This window comes from Cygnus atratus, chromosome 12 (genome assembly GCF_013377495.2).
Source record: "Cygnus atratus isolate AKBS03 ecotype Queensland, Australia chromosome 12, CAtr_DNAZoo_HiC_assembly, whole genome shotgun sequence".
In the NCBI taxonomy this organism is placed as follows: Eukaryota; Metazoa; Chordata; class Aves; order Anseriformes; family Anatidae; genus Cygnus; species Cygnus atratus.
In genome coordinates, this window is record NC_066373.1 from 1147264 (window position 1) to 1168136 (window position 20873).

The 20873-nt window shown below is 72.2% G+C and overlaps 4 protein-coding genes across 5 annotated transcripts; 1 reads left to right on the plus strand and 3 right to left on the minus strand.

Annotated features, from left to right (window-relative positions):
• Positions 1-37: 37 nt before the first annotated feature.
• Positions 38-3615, plus strand: COG8 (component of oligomeric golgi complex 8). Of its 2 annotated transcripts, none has more exons than XM_035566300.2 (5): positions 38-351; positions 486-693; positions 856-1674; positions 1882-2050; positions 3342-3615. In XM_035566300.2, the coding sequence occupies exons 1-5, from the start codon at positions 38-40 to the stop codon at positions 3497-3499; spliced, it is 1668 nt and encodes a 555-aa protein (XP_035422193.1). In that variant the 3' UTR covers positions 3500-3615. The 2 variants fall into 2 exon arrangements, with proteins under 2 accessions (XP_035422193.1, XP_035422192.1); XM_035566299.2 differs by lacking the exon at positions 3342-3615 and adding an exon at positions 2140-2622.
• A 118-nt stretch (positions 3616-3733) lies between these two features.
• VPS4A (vacuolar protein sorting 4 homolog A) lies at positions 3734-7051 on the minus strand. Its single transcript, XM_035566301.2, has 11 exons — positions 6855-7051; positions 6590-6701; positions 6340-6487; positions 6189-6250; positions 5896-6015; positions 5557-5713; positions 5243-5391; positions 5036-5117; positions 4685-4904; positions 4458-4598; positions 3734-4158 (listed from the first exon to the last, which is right to left on the minus strand). The coding sequence occupies exons 1-11, from the start codon at positions 6873-6875 to the stop codon at positions 4057-4059; spliced, it is 1314 nt and encodes a 437-aa protein (XP_035422194.1). The 5' UTR covers positions 6876-7051; the 3' UTR covers positions 3734-4056.
• Positions 7052-8473: 1422 nt separating this feature from the next.
• On the minus strand, positions 8474-14718 carry SNTB2 (syntrophin beta 2). The gene is made up of 7 exons (XM_035566245.2): positions 14265-14718; positions 10884-11094; positions 10406-10607; positions 10135-10277; positions 9854-10050; positions 9348-9529; positions 8474-9247 (listed from the first exon to the last, which is right to left on the minus strand). Exons 1-7 carry the CDS (start codon positions 14713-14715, stop codon positions 9155-9157), a joined length of 1479 nt encoding a protein of 492 aa, XP_035422138.1. The 5' UTR covers positions 14716-14718; the 3' UTR covers positions 8474-9154.
• A 785-nt stretch (positions 14719-15503) lies between these two features.
• Positions 15504-20864, minus strand: UTP4 (UTP4 small subunit processome component). The gene is made up of 16 exons (XM_035566307.2): positions 20662-20864; positions 19728-19919; positions 19558-19642; positions 19356-19445; positions 18881-19092; positions 18631-18802; positions 18448-18539; positions 18058-18154; positions 17617-17681; positions 17316-17438; positions 17013-17172; positions 16706-16812; positions 16430-16525; positions 16102-16287; positions 15787-15897; positions 15504-15653 (listed from the first exon to the last, which is right to left on the minus strand). Exons 1-16 carry the CDS (start codon positions 20818-20820, stop codon positions 15534-15536), a joined length of 2067 nt encoding a protein of 688 aa, XP_035422200.1. The 5' UTR covers positions 20821-20864; the 3' UTR covers positions 15504-15533.
• Between the last annotated feature and the right edge of the window lie 9 nt (positions 20865-20873).

Below are 20873 nucleotides of genomic sequence, written 5' to 3' on the forward strand. Positions count from 1 at the left end.
GCGCAGCGGGAGGCGGCGGCGGCGGGGGCCGGGCGCGATGGCGGCGGAGGAGGCGCGGCTGCTGGCCTGGCTGCGCGGCCCGGCGGCGGCGGGGCCCGGCGGCGCCCAGCTCTCCGCCTACGTGGCCGAGCTGGCGGCGCTGGGGCTGGCGGAGCTGGGCCGGGAGCCGGCGCGGCTGGCGGCGGAGCGGGCGCGGGTCGGGGCGGAGACGCGGCGCTTGGCCTTCGAGCACTACCGGGCCTTCATCCGCTCCGCCGAGTGCACCGGGCGCGCCGGCCGAGGCTTCGGCGGCATCGAGAGCCGCCTCGGCAGCCTGCTGGACCGCCTGCCCGCCCTGCAGGACGCCTGCCGGTGCGCGGACCGGGGGACGGGGGGGGCGCCGGGAGCCGGTGTCAGCGCTGGGGACGGGGAGGGGAGGCCGGGGGGCGGGGGGGGTCCTGAGCGGGGCACGGGACCCCCGCGCCGATCCCGTCCCGTCCCCGCAGCAACTTCGTGCGCGACGCCGAGGCCATCGCCTGCAGCCGGCGGATGAACAGCCTGACGCTGAACCGGCACACGGAGATCCTGGAGATCCTGGAGATCCCGCAGCTCATGGACACCTGCGTCCGCAACCGCTACTACGAGGAGGCGCTGGAGCTGGCTGCCTACGTGCGGCGGCTGGAGAAGAAGCACAGCAGCATCCCCGTGATCCAGGTGCGCCCGCCCTGCACCCGCCGCGCTGCCGTCCCCCGGTCCCCGTGGCTGAGTTCTCGCTAAGCCTGCTCCAAGGAACCTGCTTTGGCAGCGGGGTTGGGCCCGATGATCTTTCGAGGTCCCTTCCAACCCCCACAATTCTGTGATTCTCTCCCTCCCCAGGGCATCGTGGCCGAGGTGCGCCAGTCCACCCAGCTGATGCTGAACGAGCTCATCCAGCAGCTCCGCACCAACATCCCGCTGCCCACCTGCCTGCGGGTCATCGGCTACCTGCGGCGCATGGACGTCTTCACGGAGGCTGAGCTGCGCATCAAGTTCCTGCAGGCGCGGGACGCCTGGCTGCGCTCCATCCAGGCCTCCATCCCCGAGGACGACCCCTACTTTCACCTCACCAAGACGGTCGAGGCCTGCCGCGTCCACCTCTTTGACATCGTCACTCAGTATCGTGCCATCTTCTCTGACGAGGAGCCGCTCCTGGCCCCCGACCAGCCCACCCTCAACGAGGGGGCCATCTTCCACGGCTGGGTGCTGCAGAAGGTCTCCGAGTTCCTGCAGGTGCTGGAGCGCGACCTGCAGCGAGGGGTGGGCGGCCGCCTGGACTCGCTGCTGGGGCAGTGCATGTACTTCGGCCTCTCCTTCAGCAGGGTGGGGGCTGATTTCCGCGGGCAGCTGGCCCCCATCTTCCAGCGCGTCGCCGCCGCCACCTTCAGCGAGGCAGTGGAGGAGGCGGTGGAGAAGTTCCAGGAGGAGATGAATTCCTACACGCTCATCTCCGCCCCGGCCGTGCTGGGCAGCGCGGCGGCCGTGCCGATACCCACGGCCCAGCCAGGGACGCTGCAGCCGCCCATGGTGCTGCTGGACTTCCCGCCCCTCGCCTGCTTCCTCAACGGCCTCCTGGTCGCCTTCAACGATCTGCGGCTCTGCTGCCCCATCGCCCTGGCCCAGGACGTGGCCGCCTGCCTGCAGGACGCCCTCAGCAAGGTGAGGTGCTGGGGCTCGGAGCTGTGCCCAGCTCCTGCTTTGTCTTGGCAGAGCGGCAGAAGATGAGGACGGTCTCTTCGTGCCTGAAATATTGCCTTTGTCTAAGTGGTTGGGTCACTGTGGAAGAGAAGCCGCTGTTTTCCTGGGGGGGGGTTCTCCGGGCCCTTGGAGATTAACAGGATTAATGGCTCTGTCTTCCTCCTTCAGGTGACCAAAATAATCCTGGCTTTCCACCGGGCAGAGGAAGCAGCGTTCAGTGGCCGTGAGCAGGAGCTCTTTGTCCAGTTCTGCACGGCGTTCCTGGAAGATCTGCTCCCCTACCTGAACCGCTGCCTCCAGGTGCTCTTCCCTCCGGCCCAGATCGCGCAGGCGCTGGGTAAGGCCCTGCTGTGGGAGGTGTCGCGGCGGGGACACGGTGCCGCTGTGCCTCAGGACCGTGCCCAGCCCTCTCTCTGTGTCCCGCAGGCGTTCCCCCGGCCCAGCTGCAGCGCTTCGGCCGGCTGGGCTGCGTCGACGTGGCCGCCATCAGGGAGCTGCTGGCCGCCGTCCTGCCAGCCCGGGAGGCAGAGCCGCTGCCGGGCGAGGAGGAGCCGGTGCTGCAGAGCGCTGTGCCCGCAGCGGCCCCGTGCCCACCGCAGCAGCAGGAGGAGGGGGCCGTGGTGGGGGAGCCCCCGGCAGCACAGGGCCAGGAGGACCCCACGGACCCCGCAGCGGGGGCTCTGCTGCCGGACGCGCCGCCAGCCGTGAGCTAGCGGGGAAGGGACCGCGCTGCACGGTGACACGGTGACACGTCTGCCCCTGCGTGTGGCTGCCCCGGGGACGGCTGAAAAGGGGACAGCCGGGGGGGGACAGCTGAAAAAGGACAGCGGGGGGGGCACAGCCCCGGTTGCTCGGTGGGGCTGCGTGGTGGGGTCTGTGCCCGCAGCAATAAACCCGTGCCACCGCCGTGCCTGGGGCTGCTCCTGGTGCTCCGTGGGGCCGCGTCCTCCCTCTCGGTGCCTCCCCCCGGTGCTCCCGGTGCCGCCCCCGCCCCGCCCCCCGCGTCACGTCCGTCCTTAAGATGGCGGTGGCGGTGCGGCGGCTGCGCCCGGTGGCGGCCCCGGGGGGCTCCCGGTGCTGCGGGGCCGCTTCGTGGGGGGCCCGGGAGCGCTCGTACTGGCAGGCCCTGCGGCGGCGGGTGCTGGGCCCCCCCGTGCCGCCCTTCTCGGAGCCGTGCCAGGTGGGCACACCGGTGCTGCGCGCCCCCGCCGCCGCCGTGCCCGCGGAGCAGCTGGGCAGCCCCGAGCTGCGGGCGCTGGCGGCGGCGTTGGCATCGGGGCTGCGGCGGGGCCCGTGCGTGGGGCTGAGCGCCCCGCAGCTCGGCGTGCCCCTGCGGGTCTTCGCCGCCGAGCTGTCGCCCGCCCGCTGCAGCCGCTACCCCGCGGCGCTGCGCAGCGCCCAGCGCATCGAGCCCTTCCCGCTGCGCGTCCTCGTCAACCCCGCGCTCCGCGTGCTCGACGCCCGCCTCGTCACCGCGCCCGAGGGCTGCGCCAGCCTCCGCGGCTTCTCCGCCTGCGTGCCGCGGCACTGGGCCGTGCACGTCTCCGGTACGGCTCCCCCGGTACCCCACCGATCCCCCGAACCCCTTCCCGGTCCGATACCGGTCCGACCCCGCTCTCCCGCCGCAGGCGTGGACGAGAGCGGGCAGCCGGTGAGCTGGGAGGCGTCGGGCTGGGCCGCCCGCGTCATCCAGCACGAGCTGGACCACCTGGACGGCGTGCTCTTCATCGACCGCATGGACAGCCGCACCTTCGCCAACACCGCCTGGAGCCAGCTCCTCGACTGACGCCGCACGGCAGCGGCACCGGGCACCCCCAGCACGGCTTCATCGCGGCAACACAGAGCGCGGTGCGGACCCCCCCCCCCCCCGCCTCGTGTCCTGTCTGCAAACTGGGGTGTGCTGGGCCTCGTCCCGCCCCCCCCCCCAGCAGCACCCAGGCCATGGGAGGGAAGGGGCTGGGGTGCAGGCTGCTGGCGGGGGGGATGCGGGGGGTGCGTGTCCTGCAGCTGGGCACCGTCTGAAGCTTTTGGATTGTTTTTATTTTCATATAAACAAGACAGAACCCGAAGCAGCATTAATTTAAAAAATAAAAAAGAGCAGGAAGAAGAGAGGGGAGCAGTAGGAGGAGCACCCGGCTGCACTGGGGCCCCCTGCCCCCCCCCCCGTAGTGTCAGCCCCCCCCCCGGGCAGCGCTCCCCTGCCCCGCCGGGTGCTGAAGTGAGCGGGGTTGAGCTGTGAGCTGCGGGTGAGCCTGTTTGGCACGGCCGCCTGCCGGGGCGCAGGGAGGGGGGGTGGGGGGGGGGGCGCGGGTGCCTCAGCCCCACCACCCGCTGCCGAGGCCCTTATCCCTCCTGCCCAAAGTCCTCTGTGAATTTCTTCACCTTCAGGAGGTCCTCGGCGTTCACCGTGGGGCGGGTGGTGGCCAGGGAGCGCAGCATGTCCGACTGCAACACAGGGAGGCGGGCGGCCGCTCAGAGGGGGGTGGCAGCGTGCTGAGGCTGTGCCCCCGTCCCCACCGGGCACCAGGGTGCTGCCGCAGGGCAGGCGGGGGGGGGGACCTGGGGCTGCCCGCTTCAGCGCGTGAGGTGCTGAGCCTGCCGAAGCCACCATGCGCCTCCGCCAGTCCCCGAGGCAGGCGGTGGCTCGGGAGGAGGAACCGGTAGGGCCGGGGCTGCAGCATTGCTGAGCCGGGGCCAGGCCTCACCGCGGCCGAGCGCCGGGGCCGGGTCGGAGCCCCACTCACCATGCAGACGATGGGCTCCATCAGCTTGTCGCTGGGCACCTCCATCCAGGTCATCTCGATGGCCCCCGGGTCCCCGGGCGAGCACGGCGTCAGGAGGTCGTCCACGATGAGGTTGGGGTTGGTGCGGGAGGGACCGCGGACCTGGCGCAGAGGCAGGCGGTGCTGGGGGGGGGGGAGGGGGCAGCACCCACCCCCCTGCAGCGGGCAGCCCCCGGCCCCCCACTCACCTTCTTGAAGTGCATGGCCGACTGCACCTTGCGGACGGGCTGCATGAGGGCGTCCCGCACGATGATGCTGATGTCGGCCCCCGAGTAGCCCTCGGTCTTGCGGGCCAGCTCGTGAATGTTGGCGTCCGTCAGCGAGTGCGGCGTGTTGCCCAGGTGCAGCTTGAACATCTGGGCGCGCGCCGCCTCCTCGGGCAGCGGGATGTAAATGCGCTTCTCGAACCTGAGCGCAGCACCGGGGGGGGGGAGGGGGGTCAGGGGATGCGCCCCCACTGCTGCCAGACCTTGCAGCCCCGCGGGGCACAGCGTGGTGCCGCGTTTTGGGGCACTGCGGAGGAATTGCGTGCTGCTCACCTCCTCCTGATGGCCGAGTCCAGCACCCAGGGGATGTTGGTGGCGCCGAGCACCAGGATGCCATCGCTGCTGTTGCCCACACCTGCCCCGGGAAACAGAAGGTGGACACTTGAGAGGGATCCCTGAAGGGTTGGCTCCACCAGCCCCCACCCTGCCCCGTATCCCCCCCTCACCCCATAGTGCACCCGCCGGGGGAGCCCCACGCACCCTGCATCTGCACCAGGAACTCCGTCTTGATGCGCCGGGCCGCCTCGCTCTCGTTCTCGTTGCGGGAGCCGCACAGCGAGTCCACCTCGTCGATGAAGATGATGGAGGGCTTGTGCTGCCTCGCCAGCTCAAAGAGGTTCTTCACCAGCCTGGGCACAGAGGCAGGGGCTGGGTCCCCACGCCCCGAGCGCTGGGCAAGGGACCACGGCCCCACGCTGCCCAGGGGGGCGAGCCCCACGCACCGCCGCTTCCTCCTGCCCCTGCCCGCCCTGGCAGCAGCCCCTCAGGCAGCCCGCAGCCCCGTGACAGCTTACTTCTCGCTCTCTCCCAGCCACTTTGACATCAGGTCTGAGGATGACACGGAGAAGAAGGTGGAGTTGTTGGCTTCGGTGGCCACGGCCTTGGCCAGGTAGGACTTGCCAGTGCCAGGGGGCCCGAAGAGCAGAATCCCTCGCCAGGGCGTGCGCTTCCCTGCGACAGAGCCCAGCATCAAAGCTTCTGTGCAGGGACCTTGGGGCCCCCAGGGACATACATCCCCGCTGCTCTGGGTCACCTCCCTGCATGCACACGCCCCAGCTGCTGCCCCTTGCCGTGGGGCCCGAGGCCCTTCTTCACAGGCGAGCGGCAGCCGCGGCGCTGCCGGTGACTCTCACCGGTAAACAGGTGTGGGAACTTGATGGGCAGGATCACGGCTTCCTTCAGGGCCTCCTTGGCTCCCTCCAGGCCAGCCACGTCACTCCACCGCACGTTGGGCTTCTCCATCATGATGGCACCTGCGAGGCGGCGGTGAGAGCCCCCCCGTCCCCCCACAACCCCCCCCACAACCCCACGCAGCCAGGCCCACCCGACCCCCCGGGGCACCGAGCCCCGGCCACCACAGCCACCCCCTGCGACGGCTTCGGGCGCCGCGCACGACGGCGCCCGCTGCGGCCGGCCGGCCCCCTACCCATCAGCTGCTCCTGCAGCTTCTTCTTCTCCGGGTTCTCGCCCTCGCTGTCGCTGTCGCTCCTGGGGAAGAGGGGACGAGGTGAGGGGAGGCCGTGCCGCGAGGAGGGCAGGTGCTGAGGCCGGGCCGGGCCCTGGGCACCCCCACGCACCCCTTGTTGTCGTTCTGGGCCTCCTTGACGGGCTTCCTGCCCTGCCTCTCCTTGCTGCGCAGGTAGTCCTTCAGCTTCTCGGCGCGGTCCAGGTACTGCACGCACTTGGCGCGGATGCTCTCCTTGGCCTTGTCGCTCTGCGCCTCATCTGCGGGGACCCGGAGCCGTCACCCGCTGCCCCGCCGGGGCCGGGCCGTGCCGGGGGGGGCCGTGCCGTGCCGGGGGGGGGCCGTGCAGCGGCGGGGCTCACATTTGATGGCGTGCAGGAAGTACTCCACGGCGTGCTGGTACAGCCGCAGCGCCTCCTCGTAGTTCTTGGCCTTGTCCTCCTCCGTGGCCTTGGTCACCAGGTCGATGGCTTTCTGCCGGGGGTGGGGGGGGGGGGCCGCCGTCAGCCGGGGCCTGCGGGGGGGCAGCCGGCGGGGCGCGGCCGCCCGCAGCGGGACCGGGGCCGGGGCCGGGGCCGGGCAGGGCCGGGCCTTCCCCTCGGCCGGTCCCGGCGGGGCGGGAGGTACCTGCAGGGTGGACGTGGTCATCGCATCGCACGGTGGCGGCCGCCGTTGGCTCGGCGCGGCCCTGCCCTGCCCTGCCCTGCCCTGCCCGGAACGGAACGGAACGGAACGGCGCTGCCCGGCCCGGCGCGGCCCTGCCCGGCCCCGTTCGGCCCGGCCCGGCGCGGCTCTGGGCGGCGGGGCCCTGCCGGGACCGCCCGCGACTGCGGCTCTGGGCGGCGGCGGCGGCGACAGCGCCCCCTGCTGGCACCCGCCGGGACCGCGGGGCGGGGCGGCGATGGACACGCCCCTCCGTCAGCCCCGCCCCCCTCCCGCAAGCCCCGCCCCCCGCTGCTCCGCCCCGCCCCGCGCCGCGTGCACAGTGCGGGCGGGCACGGAGCGCGGGCACGGGCACGGGGCGCGTGCACGGCGCTGTGCGTGCACCGTGCGGACACCCAGCGTGCGTGTCTTACACGGCGTGCACACCCTGCAGCGTGCGCAGCTTGCACACGCACACACACCTCGCACAGCGCGCGCACGCCTCACAGCGTGCATAGCGCAGTGTGCAGCCCTTACACACACAGTGCCTACCTTGCACGCACAGTGCACGTGCCTTACAGTGTGTAGCCCTTACACACACAGTGCCTACCTTGCACGCACAGTGCACGTGCCTTACACAGTGTGTAGCCCTTACACACACAGTGCCTACCTTGCACGCACAGTGCACGTGCCTTACACAGTGTGTAGCCCTTACACACACAGTGCCTACCTTGCACGCACAGTGCACGTGCCTTACAGTGTGTAGCCCTTACACACACAGTGCCTACCTTGCACGCACAGTGCACGTGCCTTACACAGTGTGCAGCCCTTACACACACAGTGCCTACCTTGCACGCACAGTGCACGTGCCTTACACAGTGTGCAGCCCTTACACACACAGTGCCTACCTTGCACGCACAGTGCACGTGCCTTACACAGTGTGTAGCCCTTACACACACAGTGCCTACCTTGCACGCACAGTGCACGTGCCTTACACAGTGTGTAGCCCTTACACAGCGTGCACACACCTTTACACAGTGTGCGTGCCTTACACACACAGTGCACACACCTTACACAGTGTGCAGCCCTTACACAGTGTGCACAGCACACACCCAGCCTGCGTGCCTTACACAGCGTGCACACACCATGTACAGCGTGCATCCCTTGCACACGGTGTGCACAGCGCACACACAGTGCATACCCTGCACACACACTGCCCACACCTTCCACGGTGCACACACCTTACACACACAGTGCACAGCACACACACACCCAGCACACACACCGCATGCACACACACACACACACACAGTGCACACACCCCCATGCACACCCGCAGCCCCCACACTGTGCACACCCTGTGCACCCCCGGCCCACACCCACTGCCCACCCCCTGTGCACGATGCCCACACACCCCCCAGGCAGCGCATGCCCCGAGCACCCCCCAGCACGCAGTGTGTGCGTGCAGCACGCTGGGCGTGCAGACACGTGCATGGTGTGTGCAACGGCTCCCCGTGCACAGCACCCGCCGGCTGTGCCGTGCCGTACCCCACAGTCCCAGGAGCAAGAGTGAGAGCCCAGACACGGAGCTTTTGTATAAATAGCGATTTACAAAGAGTACAAAAATAGAAGGGGCTGCGCGGCCCGGGGCCGTGGGGAGGGGGCTCTGCCTGCGGCGCACCCCAGGGCCTGCGGAGCCCCGCGGGAAGCAGAAACGGTTGCGGAGGAGGTTGGCCGGGGGCGTGACGGGGACACCCCCAGCCCCCAGCGCCTGTCCCCACGCGAGGGTCAGAGGTAAAGTACAAAAAGCAAAAGTGCATAAATCTGCGCCCCCCCCCCCCCTCCCCAGGGGCCCCGCAGCCCCCAGCCCGGGGCGACCCCGTCCCCAGGAAGGAGACGGCGTTTGTTTCTGGCTCTTAGAGTTTGGGAGCAGCACGGAGGGGGCCCGAGCCCCCCGCCCGCACCAGCACCGTGGGACTGGGTCCCGGTGTTCCCCTGAGTGCCCAAATTTTTAAGACAAGACCCCTGAGGGGGGCGAGCAGCCGCACGCAGCGCCCAGCCCAGTCCCGTGGGGCGCGGGGAGCAGCGGCCCCGCTCCAAGGCACAGGCGGTGAGATGGGAGATGGCTTCGGGACCGGGGGGTGCTGCTGGAGCCCCCCCATGCCGCGGCAGGGGGCAGTCCCGGCCCCAAGGCACTGGTGCGGCGGGAGGGGAGGCGGGGGCTCTGTGCTTCCTCCGGCTGCTTCGTGCTGCGGGGTTGGGGTCGGGGGCTCCGGGGCCGTCGCCTACACCAGCAGCCCCATGCGGGTGACTTTGGCCGAGAGGAAGGTGTGCAAGATGAAGACGATGGGCTTGGGGCAGGAGTGCAGGTCCAGCGCCTGCGGAGGGAAGGGGAGAGCGGCGTCAGAGCGCGGGGGCACCCCTGGCACCACGACCCCGGCGGTGCCTCAGAGCCTTGGGGGGGGGTCCCGTCCTCACCAGCTCCCCCTCGGGGCCCCCGAAGTCCAGGTAGAGGGTCCTGATGCCGTCGTCCGCCGACATCTTCAGCTTCTCGTAGGGGTAGCGGAAGAGGACGCTGCCGCCCCCCTCCTCGCGGCAGACGGTGAAGCCGCCCTCGTAGTGGATGCAGAGCTTCACCTCCTGCCCGCCCAGCGTGCAGCCTGCGGGCACAGGCAGGCCTCTGGGTCCCTGCGTGCACCCGAGGCAGCCTTGGCACTGCCCCTGTGCCATCGCCACTCTGGTGGCCTCGGGGATGTGAACCCAGGGGGGCTGAGTCCCTGGTTTGGGGAGCGAGCGTCCCCAGGTTGCGGGGGTCCTGCCTCACCCACCCCAGCACTGCCCCCGGGCGGCAGAGGAGGCAGGGAGGCAGTCACGCTGAGTGCCCCCACTGCTGCCAGCAGTGCTTTGGGGACACGGAACCTGCCGCTTCCCAGCCCCATCCCGTTCCCTGCGGGCAGAGCCCCCCGCTGCCAGCGCGCACTCACCCACGGACACCTCCTTGATGAGCTCGGCCGCGGCGTGGCAGCCCTGCACCAGCACCCGCGTCCAGCAGGAGAGGTCCCGGTGCGTCTCCACGCGGAAGACGTGCATCTCGATGCCCTGCCGCGAGCCCGTCCGGGTGGCGAAGGTGAGGTCGGAGCCCAGCGAGGGCGAGCGGCGGCCCGAGCCCGAGTGCACCAGCCTGGGGACGGACGGGGGACGTCAGGGGCGCGGGGACAGCGCCGTGCCCCACGCGTGCGGCCGCAGCCCCCCATCCCCAGCCCACCTGGTGGCCACCAGCGGGTAGCTGTGGCACGGCGAGGCCCAGGCGTCGCGCGTCCAGGGCATGGCGTCGTAGAGCAGCAGGTCCTTCTCTGTCACCGCCATCAGGACCGGCCGCCACTGCTGCCGCCCGCCGTCCAGGCGCGCCTGACGGAGACGGGGTCACGGTGAGGGGCAGCCACAGCCCCCAGCAGCCAAATCCCCGGCCTCGCGGGGTGAGGACACCGCCGCACGGTGCCAGCCTGGGGGACCGCATCCCCCGAGCGCCCGCGTACCTGCTCGGCCAGCCAGGCGATGTGCTTCACCTCGCGGCCACCCGCGCCGCCGCCCAGCGTGGCGTTGAGCTCGGCCAGCACCTGCGGCAGCAGGGCGGTGATGTTGGCGTGCAGCGCCGTGAACCAGGAGTGCGCCGTGGCCGTGTCCTTGCAGCGCAGGATCAGCGTGTTCCTGCTGTCCGGCGAGTGCAGCTCGATCAGCCTGCAGGGGACAGGGCACTAGGACGGGGTGCAGCGGGGTGCGTCCTTGTCCCCCCCCACCACCACCACCCACACACGACGGGGCCGCCCAGCCAAGCAGGACCTGGCCCAACGCCTGCAAACACAGCCGGACGCGGGGCTCGGGGCGGGCGGGCTGCCAGCGCCGCGGGGGCCCGAGGAGGGGGCACGGCGCAGCCCTGGGCCCCGGCCAAACCGCCGAGCATTTCCTGAGCGCCGCCGCGACGCGTCCCGGGAACCCCCCCTGCCTCCCCCTCACCGGTTCTCCAGGTCGGGCATGCTGAGGTTCCTGGCGGCGAAGCACATCTTGAGCGGGATGACCTTGCGGTCCCGGGCGCCGTGGTGCTTGGGCGAGCCCGAGTCCTCGCTGCCGCTCAGGCTGGGCGACTGCGGGGCGGCCCCCTCCCAGGGCAGGTCCGACACCAGCGACGGCTTCTTAATGTAGGGCGTCACCTCCCGCATGAACTTCACTGGGGACGGAGCAACGGGCAGCGTTAGGGATGGGGGATCCCGCGGGGACCGGAGCGCGGAGGGATGGGGACGCCCCCCAGCGCCGGGGAGCCGCGACCCCCGGCTGGGAGCCGGCGGCGCGAGGGGCGCGGGGGTCTCGTCCCGGTACCGTCAGGGCGCGGGGATCGGAAGGGGCCGGCGGCGCAGCACAATGGGCCGGGCGGGAGGTCAGGCTGCAGCCCATCCTGGCCCGCCCTGCAGGACACCACTGTCCAAGTTTCCAGCGCCACAGGCGCTCGAGGCCCCCGGGAGCGGGAGGAGGACGAGGACTTTCCAGCCAGGATGTCCCCGGCTCCGTGCTCCTCTCCAGGCCGGGAGGAAGGAAGGAGACACCGGCTCCGTTTCCCCCACGGACCGTCCCTCCCCAAACAGGCAGCAGCACGGCCCCGCCGAGCGCAGCGGCGTGCCAGGACGCAGCTCGCTGACACCCATCGCTCACTGGGTGCTGACCCCACGGCCCCCACGCAGCCCCCAGCCGGCCGAGCTCCTCGGGCTCGCCAGCACAAGCGGCCCCGCGCGGGGCCCTGCTCCCTGCTGTCACGCTTGGGGAACTCCAACTCGTTCAAGATGTCAGGGAGCGTCGGCGCCAGCGAGCGTGCGGCGCTGCGTGCCAGAGCAGGGCTGAGGACGAGCAGGAAAGCCGCACGCACGGCCAGGGCCGGGGGTTCCCAACCTCTGCAGCTGCCGCCCTTGTCTGGCTGCGAGGGAGAAGGAGCCGCGCTGGGAACAGCAGCCCCGGTACGCCACAGGGCAGCAGGGAATTAAAATCGGGAAAAAAAAGCAAATAAGCTCTAATCTGCTGTGAAATACGGCTGCAAAATGCAGCTCCCCGTGGCCAAGTAGGCCACGCATAGCCATGGGGGAAGCACCGCAGGCGGCGGGCAGCAGTGCTGCTGTGGTGCCCGTGCAGGGCAGCGCGACGCGGGGGCAGCGGGGCTGCAGACCCTGGGCAGCGGGAGGGGGACGCGCTGCCACGAGCCGCCTGCCCTTGCTGCGGGCAGCCAAGGAGTTAATATTAGCCTCCCGCCGCGCTTATCCCCGGATTACGCCTTCGCCACGCACCTTTAATCCCCAGCGGGCAGCGCAGCGCCCAAGGTGGACGGGTGCGGGCAGGGGGCTCAGGGGGCAGCGTCCCCTCGGGGGCCGCTCAGCAGCTGGCGGCCAGATGTTGGCGGCCTCCAGCCTCCAGCCGAGGTTGGGGACGGGGAGCTGAGCGCGCACTGGCCGTGCAACCACGGCACAGCAAACCACCGCCAGGCCAGCAGGCTACGGGTGGCCAGGGATGGTAAAACCACCCCAGCAGTTTGCCTCCTGCAGCAGCCGAGCCCCGGCCGCCCCCTCGGCACGGCGTGCCGGGCTGCGCAGGCTCGGCCACCACAGGAAGCGCGCCCCAGCCCCGGGGTGGCCGGCAGCGAGTGGGGTGGCTGCAGCCAGCCTCCGCCCGGGGACACCGCCTGGGCAGTGCTCCTGCATGGCACAGGCAGGGAGCCCCCGTGCCGGTGGGGTGCAGGGGGCACGGCACCTGCAGGGCCCCGTCCTGGCACGGCTGTCGTGGCACGGCACGGCACGGCCCGGCCCGCCTACGCGCTCACCGCAAAGGAAACCCAGCGCTGCTGCACCCTCGCGCAGCCTGCCGCAGGAAGGCGGCTGCTCCCCCTGCGTGCACCCAGCGGGCTCGCACTGGTGTCAGCAGGGCTGAGACCCCCGAGTGCTCCCTGGCACCGCTGACCCTGGCCCCGCACAGCCCCCTCCCGCTGGCACCGCAGCGGTTTCCCCACCCATGGGTGCGGGTTTGCTCTCACAACCCTTCTTCCCCTTTGCCAACTTCCCCAGCCAGCAGGGCCCAAGGGCTCAGAGCTCGGCCCCCAGCTCCTGCTGAAACGCAGCAGGGCTCCTCTCCACTGCGCCACAAGCACACCGGGTCGCACCGTGCGGCGTGCTGGCAGCCCCAGGAGGAGGGCACCCACTGCAGGTCCCCACAATAACGCCCAGCGCTGGAGAGCAGGCGCAGGGCTCGGTGCTGGAGCTCCTGAGCACCACGGCCCCTGCCAGCACTTTTGGGGCCTCCCAAGGACAGCGCAGCCGGCACCAAAGTCTCCAACCCTTTTTGGAGGGGCGATGCTGGGCGCTGCTGGGTCCTCTTCCAGGCCCTGAGCAGCCCCACGCACCCCCAGAGCGGAGATTGTCCCACGGGACAGTAAGGGGCAGCCGTGCCCAGCGGCTGGCTGGGGAGCGAGGGACAGACACTCGTGGGGCTCCTGCGGGACAGGACCGAGGGGCACGGTGCCAGACGGGAGCGGAGGGGCACGGTGCCGGAGGCAGAGGAGAGGCAGCAAATCCGGCACGGGGCACCCGCAGGGCGCTCAGGCGACAACTCTGCGTCTGCTCTGCCAAAAACAACAGCGGGCGGCCGCGGGCTGGGAGGCGAGGTGGGAGCCTCGTCCCCTCCTCGTCCCCCGGTGCCCCGGGGCCCTCGGGGGCAGCTGAGCCGCACAAATCCCCGCACGCCCTCGCGCCGGCACGCGGCCCCGGCGGGTGTCAGGACAGGAGGGCGCGCGGGGCACCGGGGACCCGTGCAGGCACCGGTGGCACCGGCAGTGCCGCACCGGGCAGGTCCTGCCCCAGCTTGCCGGGGAACAGGTCGGGCAGGAGGCGGCCGCTGTGCCGGGCCAGCCCTGCGCCGGCTTCACCGCAGGCACCGAGCCCGGGCGCTGCCGCCCTCGGAGCCGCACCGGGGCTGGGCACCACGGGGAGCCCCCGGGGCACCGCGGCCGAGCCCGGGGGGCACCGGGTGACACGGCAGCTGGGGGTCCCAGCTCTGTCGGGGGGGTGTCCCTGTCCCCGTCCCCAGCCCAGGAGGGGGACACCCCTGTACCCTGCCACCAGCGGGGACACGACCGGGCCCCCCACGGTGAGCGGGGGCGGGACAGGCGGGGAGGCCACGACCGGGACTGGGAAACGAGGGGGGGGGCAGAGAGCTGGCAACGGGGCGCGGGGGGCGGAGGGAGGGGACGCCGGGGGGGGACACGGGGGACGGGGAAGGGACACCGGAGGCCGGGCGGGGACACCGGGTGGGGACACCGGGGGACACCGGGGACCGGGGTGGGGGGGACACGGGGGGTGCCGCTACCTTCCAGGACGACTTCCCTCCCGGCTCGCTTCAGCGCCTGCACGGCCTGGTCGTGGGTGGCGTCGCGGAGGTCGACGCCGTTAACGGCGAGGATGGCGTCGCCCAGGCGCAGCTCCCCGCTGCGCTCCGCCGCCAGCCCCGGGAAGATGCGGGAGATGAGCACGGGCATGCGGTTCTCGCGGCCGCCCTTGATGCTGATGCCGAGCCCGCCCGCCTCCGCCTTCACCACCCGCACCCGCCGCACGCCGCCGCCGCCGGTTGCGCCGCTCCCGGCCGGTTCCGCCGCTCCGCCGCCGTTGGGCACGCCGTTGAGCTGCTCGGCCGCCGGCTCGCCGGGCTCGGCCGTGAGGCTCAGCGCCTCGCCGCTCAGCTCGGCCGCCACCCGCACCCAGCGCTCCCGCAGCAGCAGCTCCAGCAGCCCCGCCTTGGCGGCGCGCGTCCACACGGCCATGCCGCCGCTGCGCCGGGCGGGCGGGCGGGCGCGGGGCGGCCGGGGGCGGGGCGGCCGGGGACACGCCCCCGCCCGCATGGCGCCGCGCCATTGGGCCGGCGGGACGGAGGGGGCGGGGCGCCGCTGGGGGGCGCCGCCCTGATTGGCGGAGAGGGCGGGAGGAGGCGGGGTCACGCTGCGCTGAGGGAGAGCGGAGCGCCCCGCCGCCACCGGCGCCCGCCCCCCGGGACCGCCCCGTGCCCCTCCGGGACCGGCGCCCGCCCCCAGCCCCACACGGTACCGGGACCGCCCCCCCCGTTCCCCTCCGGTACCGGCACCCCCCCCGCACACACACCCCGGCCCGGTACCGGCGCCCTCCACACACCCCTGCCCGGCCCGGTGCCGGTGCCCCCTCCCCATACCCGTACCACTACCGGCGCCCACCCCCCCGTCCCCCTCTGGTACCGGCGCCCACCCCCCCCACTACTGGTGCCACGTCCCCCCCCCAGTACCGGCCCGGTACCGGCGCTGCCCCACACACAGCCTGGCCGGGCCCAGAACTGCCGCCCCCTGCCCCTACCCAGCCCGGTACCAGCACCAGTCCCCCGCCCCCCCGGTACCGGTACTGCCCCCCCCGTACCAGCGCCCCCCCCCCAACCCCCCCCCGGTGCCACCTCCCCCCCAGCCCCCTCCGGTACTGGCACCCCCCCCCCGGCCCGGTACCGCTGCCCCCTCCCCTGCCCTTTCTGCCCCCCCCCCCCGGGTACCGGTGCCCCCCCTGCGCCCCCCCGGACAGAGCGGATGCGGTGCCGGCGGTGGCAGCGGTTTATTGCGCGGCGCTAGGTGCCGAACGGCTGCTGCTGCTGCACGGGCGGCGGGAGCTGGGCGCGGATATCGGCCAGGGGCCGCTCCACCAGCACCAGGCGGTTCTCCTCCAGCAGCTCGGCGAACAGCAGCGGCTGCGGGCACGGCGGGGGGGTCAGCGGGCACGGGGGCATCCCCAGCCCCAACACAGCCCCCCCCGCCGCGCCCCGGGGCACCGGGACCCCCCCCGCCCGGGGTTAGGGCAGGGGCCGGCGGCCGTGAGCCCACCTGGAACTTCTTGCAGATCTTGAAGGCGTGCAGCTGCCGCTGCCGGGCGGGCTCCGGGAGCTGCTTCAGGGCGCTCTGGTTGAGCAGCGGGGCGCTGGCATCGGGCAGGGGCTGCGGGGGCACAGCCACGTCAGCTGCCCGTGCTCCTGCGGGCTGGGACGGGCCCCGGGTGCAAATCCTGGCCCCCCCGGTCCCGCAGGCACTCGGTGTCCCCAGGCCTTCCCCAGTACCCCCCCGGTGCCCTTCCCTTGCTCCACCAGCACGAGCATCCCATCCCCCCCGGAGCACGCGCCGGCAGCCCCCGGCCCCGCTCACCAGGGACTTGTCGAGGACGCAGAACATGTAGACGTCGTGCAGCAGGATGTGCGCGGGGTTCCGGGGGTTGAAGGCGATGTGGGTGATGGGGGTGTCCCTCTCCAGCCAGGCCTTGTGCAGCCCGCAGTTCTGCACCGTGCGGCTCCAGGCCGTGTACTGCTTCTCGGGGATGCTGAACTCGAAGAGCTGCGGGGCGGGAGAGGGGACGGGGGCGGCCCCACGACCACCCAGCATCACCCCTGCGCCAGCACGCAGCACCCCCAGCCGGTCTGCGAGTGCTGCGTGGGGACAGGATCCTGCCGGGGACAGCAGCAGGGACGGCTCCTACCTGCTGGTCCGCGTAGGCGATGACGAGGTTGTTGGTGGCCGGGTGGATGGCGAGGGCCGTCACCGCACAGCTGTAGGTGGGCACCGTGCAGTGGTGCTGAAAGGGGAGGGGACAAAGCTGGGAGCGCGCGGGGACAGCCTCTGCGCCGCAGACCTTCCCTAATGCCCTGTGGGACCTCTCCCTCCCTGCTCCAGGGACGCAGCAGGGCCTCTGCACAGAGCCCGTGCTCGCAGCACCCCGAGGCAGAGCGCTCAGCCCCCCGGCGCCTTCTCCTACCTTGAAGTGTTTCAGGCTGTACACGTGGATTTCCCAGTCCCCGCTGACCGCCGCCAGCCAGTTCCCATCAGCGCTCGATGCCAGCAGGTAAACAGCCTCGGCCGTGCCTGGGGGAACGCCGTGCACCCGCCCCAGTGGGTGCTGACGGCCCAAGGAGCCCCCGAGCCTCCCCCCGAGGCGTCCCAGACCTGCGTCCCCCCTCCCTATCAGCGCCCCGCGGGGCTGACACAGAGGCAGGGCAGGGCCCCACAAAACCCAGCGTGGGCAAGGGGCTGCACCCCAGGGGACCCCGGTGCCCGCTCCCCACCTGCGGGCGGGCGCAGCGTGTGCAGGTGTTTGCAGCCCCCCGGCTCCAGCAGCTGGAGGACGTGGACGGAGCCTCGGTCAGAGGCGACAAAGAGCCGGCCCGAGTCGGAGGCGCACTGCAGCTGGTACGCGGGGAGCAGCAGCTTGGGCACGCCGGGGACCTGAGGAGGAAGGCAGCAAGAAGGTCACCCACTGCCGCCAACCGGCCCCAGAGCTGCTCCGACCCACCCCCCGGTGTCACGAGCAGCCCCCGCTCCCCGCGAGCTCCCCGCGCCGCCCTTCCCTCCCTCCTTCCCGTGCCCACCTTCTTGACGCTGACGCTGTCGCCCTCGTGCTGCACGCGGTAGAGGTGGAAGCGGGAGGCCGTGCAGTAGGCGACCCAGCTGCCGCAGGGTGAGACGCAGCTGCAGTAGATGTGCTCGGGACCCTGGGGACGTGGAGGTGCTGAGCGGGGCCCGCAGAGCCTCCCTGGCAGCATCCCGAGCCCGCACAGCCCTCCTCGTGGGGCCGGGCACCGCAGCGGGTCCCTGCTGGCCCCCCCCAGCTCAGCCCTCGGAGGAAGCAGAGCCTCCCAGCCACCTCCTGCTGCCCCGGCCCAGCCCTACCTTGCTCTTGAGCTGCAGGAGGTGCTCAGGCATGCGGCAGACGGGAAGGACCTCGCCGTCCTTTCCTGGGATGACAACCAAGCAGGCAGCACGTCAGCAAACACGGAAACCACGCAGCTCCCAGGGAGCAGCTGGGGGTCCGGGGGAGCGGTGCCAGCCAAGGGGCACCAAGGGACGCCCCAGACCCTTCCCCGGCCTCACCCCAGGCCTGAGCTCCCCGGGAACCAGGCAGCTCAGGGGGAAGAGCGTGCTCTCAGCAGCAGCACAGCCGTGAGCAGAGCAGAGCTGCACAGAGGATGTTAAACACCACCCCGCTGCCCCAGCAGCAGGGCTGCTCGCACCCTGAAGCACCCTGGGCGCTGCGGGCTCTGCCCCGAGGTAAAACACAGCCGTCTGTACCCGACAGCCACCGTCTGTACCCGACAGCCACCGCAGGCTCACCGGTTTCATTGGTGGAGCCGAGTCTCCAGAGCTCCAGGTGCTGGGAGAACTGGAAGAGGAGGAGCCGGGCTTTCCTGGCGCAGGAGACGAGGCGGCGCTGCGGGCAGAAACGGGCGCGCTGTCAGGAGCCCGCAGCCGGGGAGAAAGGGCTGGGGTGAGCCGAAACGCCCCGGTGGGCTGGAGGGGAACGGCTCGGGTGCCGTGGGATGGGAGCCCAGAGAGGGAGCCCCAGCAGGACCAGCAGGACAGGCTCACCAGCTCCCAGCCCCATCGCGGGAGCCTCGGGGTGCCAGGGCTGGGGAGGGGACCCCGCAGGGCCCCGCTGCTCCCGCAGAGCCTGCCCCGCGCCCCGGGCAGCTGCCGCAGGACCCCGCTCAGCGCCCCACTCACGTGGGGGAAGGTGAACTTGCGCAGCACCGCCTCGTAGCCCTTCCTCTGCACCTTCTCCATGAGCGGGCGGATCACCAGCTGGGCGTCCAGGCCTGGGAGCCAGGCAGAGCGCGGTGAGGAGGCGTCGGGGAGGGGGACGCCGCCACCCAAGCCTGCCTGGTGAGCGCGCCCCGCAGCCCCTACCTCCGGAGATGAGAGCTGTCGGGCTGTGCGCCACGGCTCGCACGTCGTGCGTGTGGTACTGGAACGGCTTCGTCCGCACCCAGCGCTTCTCCTGGCCGCCCGCCTTCACCGGCAGCAGCTGGAACTGGTAGGTGGCCCCCGTCGAGGTGCCCACCACGATGCTGTCCTCCTTCTGGGAGGAAAAGAGGGCTGCAGCTCGCAGGGGACGGGGCCGACGGGCGCCGCTGCCAGGAGCAGGCGGGAGCTCTACCTCTGACACAGCCAGCGAGAGGACGGCCGAGGTGCTGACGGTGTGGGACTCCAGCAGCGTGCCCCGCTCCCAGTCCCAGAACTGCACCCTCCCGAACGAGTCCGAGCTCACGACGGTGCCGTCGGACAGGAAGGCGATGCTCCACACCACGCACTCGCGCTTCTTGGGCTTTGGCACGTGGTAGTTCACCATGATTCTCTGCACCGTCCGGCCTGAGGTGCGGGAAGGATTGGTTGGGACGGGAAAGGGAGCGGGGTGGGACCGGGTGCCCTCCCTGCCTGGAGCAGGGCAACCTCAGTCCTCGCCTGATCCCCTCCCCGTGCCCAGCTCGCTGCAGGACTCCTGGGCTGGGAGCTGCCGCGGAGCCGTGCAGACGCCCCAAAGCAGGGGCACGCGGCTGCTGATGCTGCCCCGGGGCTGGGGCCGCCCCAGGCTCTGCGGGGAGCGGTGCCCCGTCGCCAGGGCACCTCGTTACCTGAGCGGACATCGAGCACGCGGATGAAATCGATGGAGCCGGCTGCGATGTGGGTCCCCGAGGGGTGCCAGGAGAGGCACAGCACGCGCCCTGCGAAGGAGGAGGCTCCAGGAGCACCGCAGGGCACCGCAGCCCCTCGGTGACCGGGGCCAGGGCGGCTGGGGGGGGGCACAGGGAGGACGCCGCCGAGCCCCCCGCTCACCTTTTTGCCGGTCCAGGTTCTTCTCAAACTGGATGCCGCCGGGCACCACCTGGAAGATCTTCACCGAGCCGTCCTCGCAGCCGATCTGCGGGGACCGGGGTCAGCTCCGGGAGGGCGGCAGCTCCTCCGCCACCGTGGTGGTGGGGTCCTGGCCCCGTCCCCGTACTCACCGCCAGCCGCGTGCCGCCGCCGTTGGCCACCATGCTCCAGATGGGCCCCCCGAAGCCGTCGACGGCGCGGGCCGGGCGCAGGCGCTGCAGGTCGTACTCGGTGATGTCCCCGCTGAGGCCGGCCCCGAAGAGCCGCTCCCCGGCCGCCCAGCACAGCGCCTCCACCGAGCGGGCCTGGTGCCCCGGGATGGCCTGCGGGGGGGGGGGGGGGGGGGGGGGCGTGTTCAGCACCGGGACGCTCCCCACGGTGACCGCTTACCCCCGGTGCCCCCGGTCCTGCCGGTACCCGATTACCACCGGTCCTCCATTGCCCTGCTCCCCCTGGTGCCTCCGGTCCTCCCGGTACCCGGTTACCGCCGCTACCCCGGTTCCCCCCAGTGCCCGGTTCCCCCTGGCCACCCCCAGTTCCCCCCGGTGCCCCTGCTCCCCCCAGCCCCTTCAGTAACTCCGCTCTCCCCGGTGCCCCCGGTACCCGGTTACCGCCAGCCCCTCCCGGTCCCCCACTGCCCCACTCCCTCCGGTACCTGGTTACCCCCGGTGCCCCCGGTCCCCCGGGTACCCGGTTACCCCTGGTCCTCCCGGTCCCGCATTGCCCCGCTCCCCTCGGCCCCCCCGGTGCCCGGTTACCCTCCGGTGCCCCCGGTCCCCCGGGTACCCGGTTACCCCCAGCCCCCCCCGGCCCCCCATTGCCCTGCTCCCCTCGGCCCCCCCGGCGCCCGGTTCCCCCCGGTACCCCCCGGCCTCCCCCAGTTCCCCAGTGCTCCGCTCCTCCCAGTACCCGCTTACCGCCGGCCCCCCCCGGTCCCCCGTTACCGTCGGTCCCCCGGTTCTCCTCCGGTGCCCAGTTCCCCCCGGCGCCCGCTTACCGCCGGCCCACCCGGTGCCCCGTTACCCCCGCTCCCCCCCGGTGCCCCCCGTCCCCCCCGGTGCCCACCTTCTCCTGGAAGCAGTTCCCGCCCAGCCCGTACACCTCCACGGCGCCGTCGGTGCGGGCGAGCGCCAGGCGGCGGCCGCGGGGCAGGTAGGCGAGGCAGCGCACGCCGGCGGGCACCAGGCCGAAGAAGCGCACGCGGTGCACCTCGAACTCCCCCATCCCGGCCCCGAGCGCGGCCCCGGCCCCGCCCCGCCCCGCCGCCACCGGGCCCA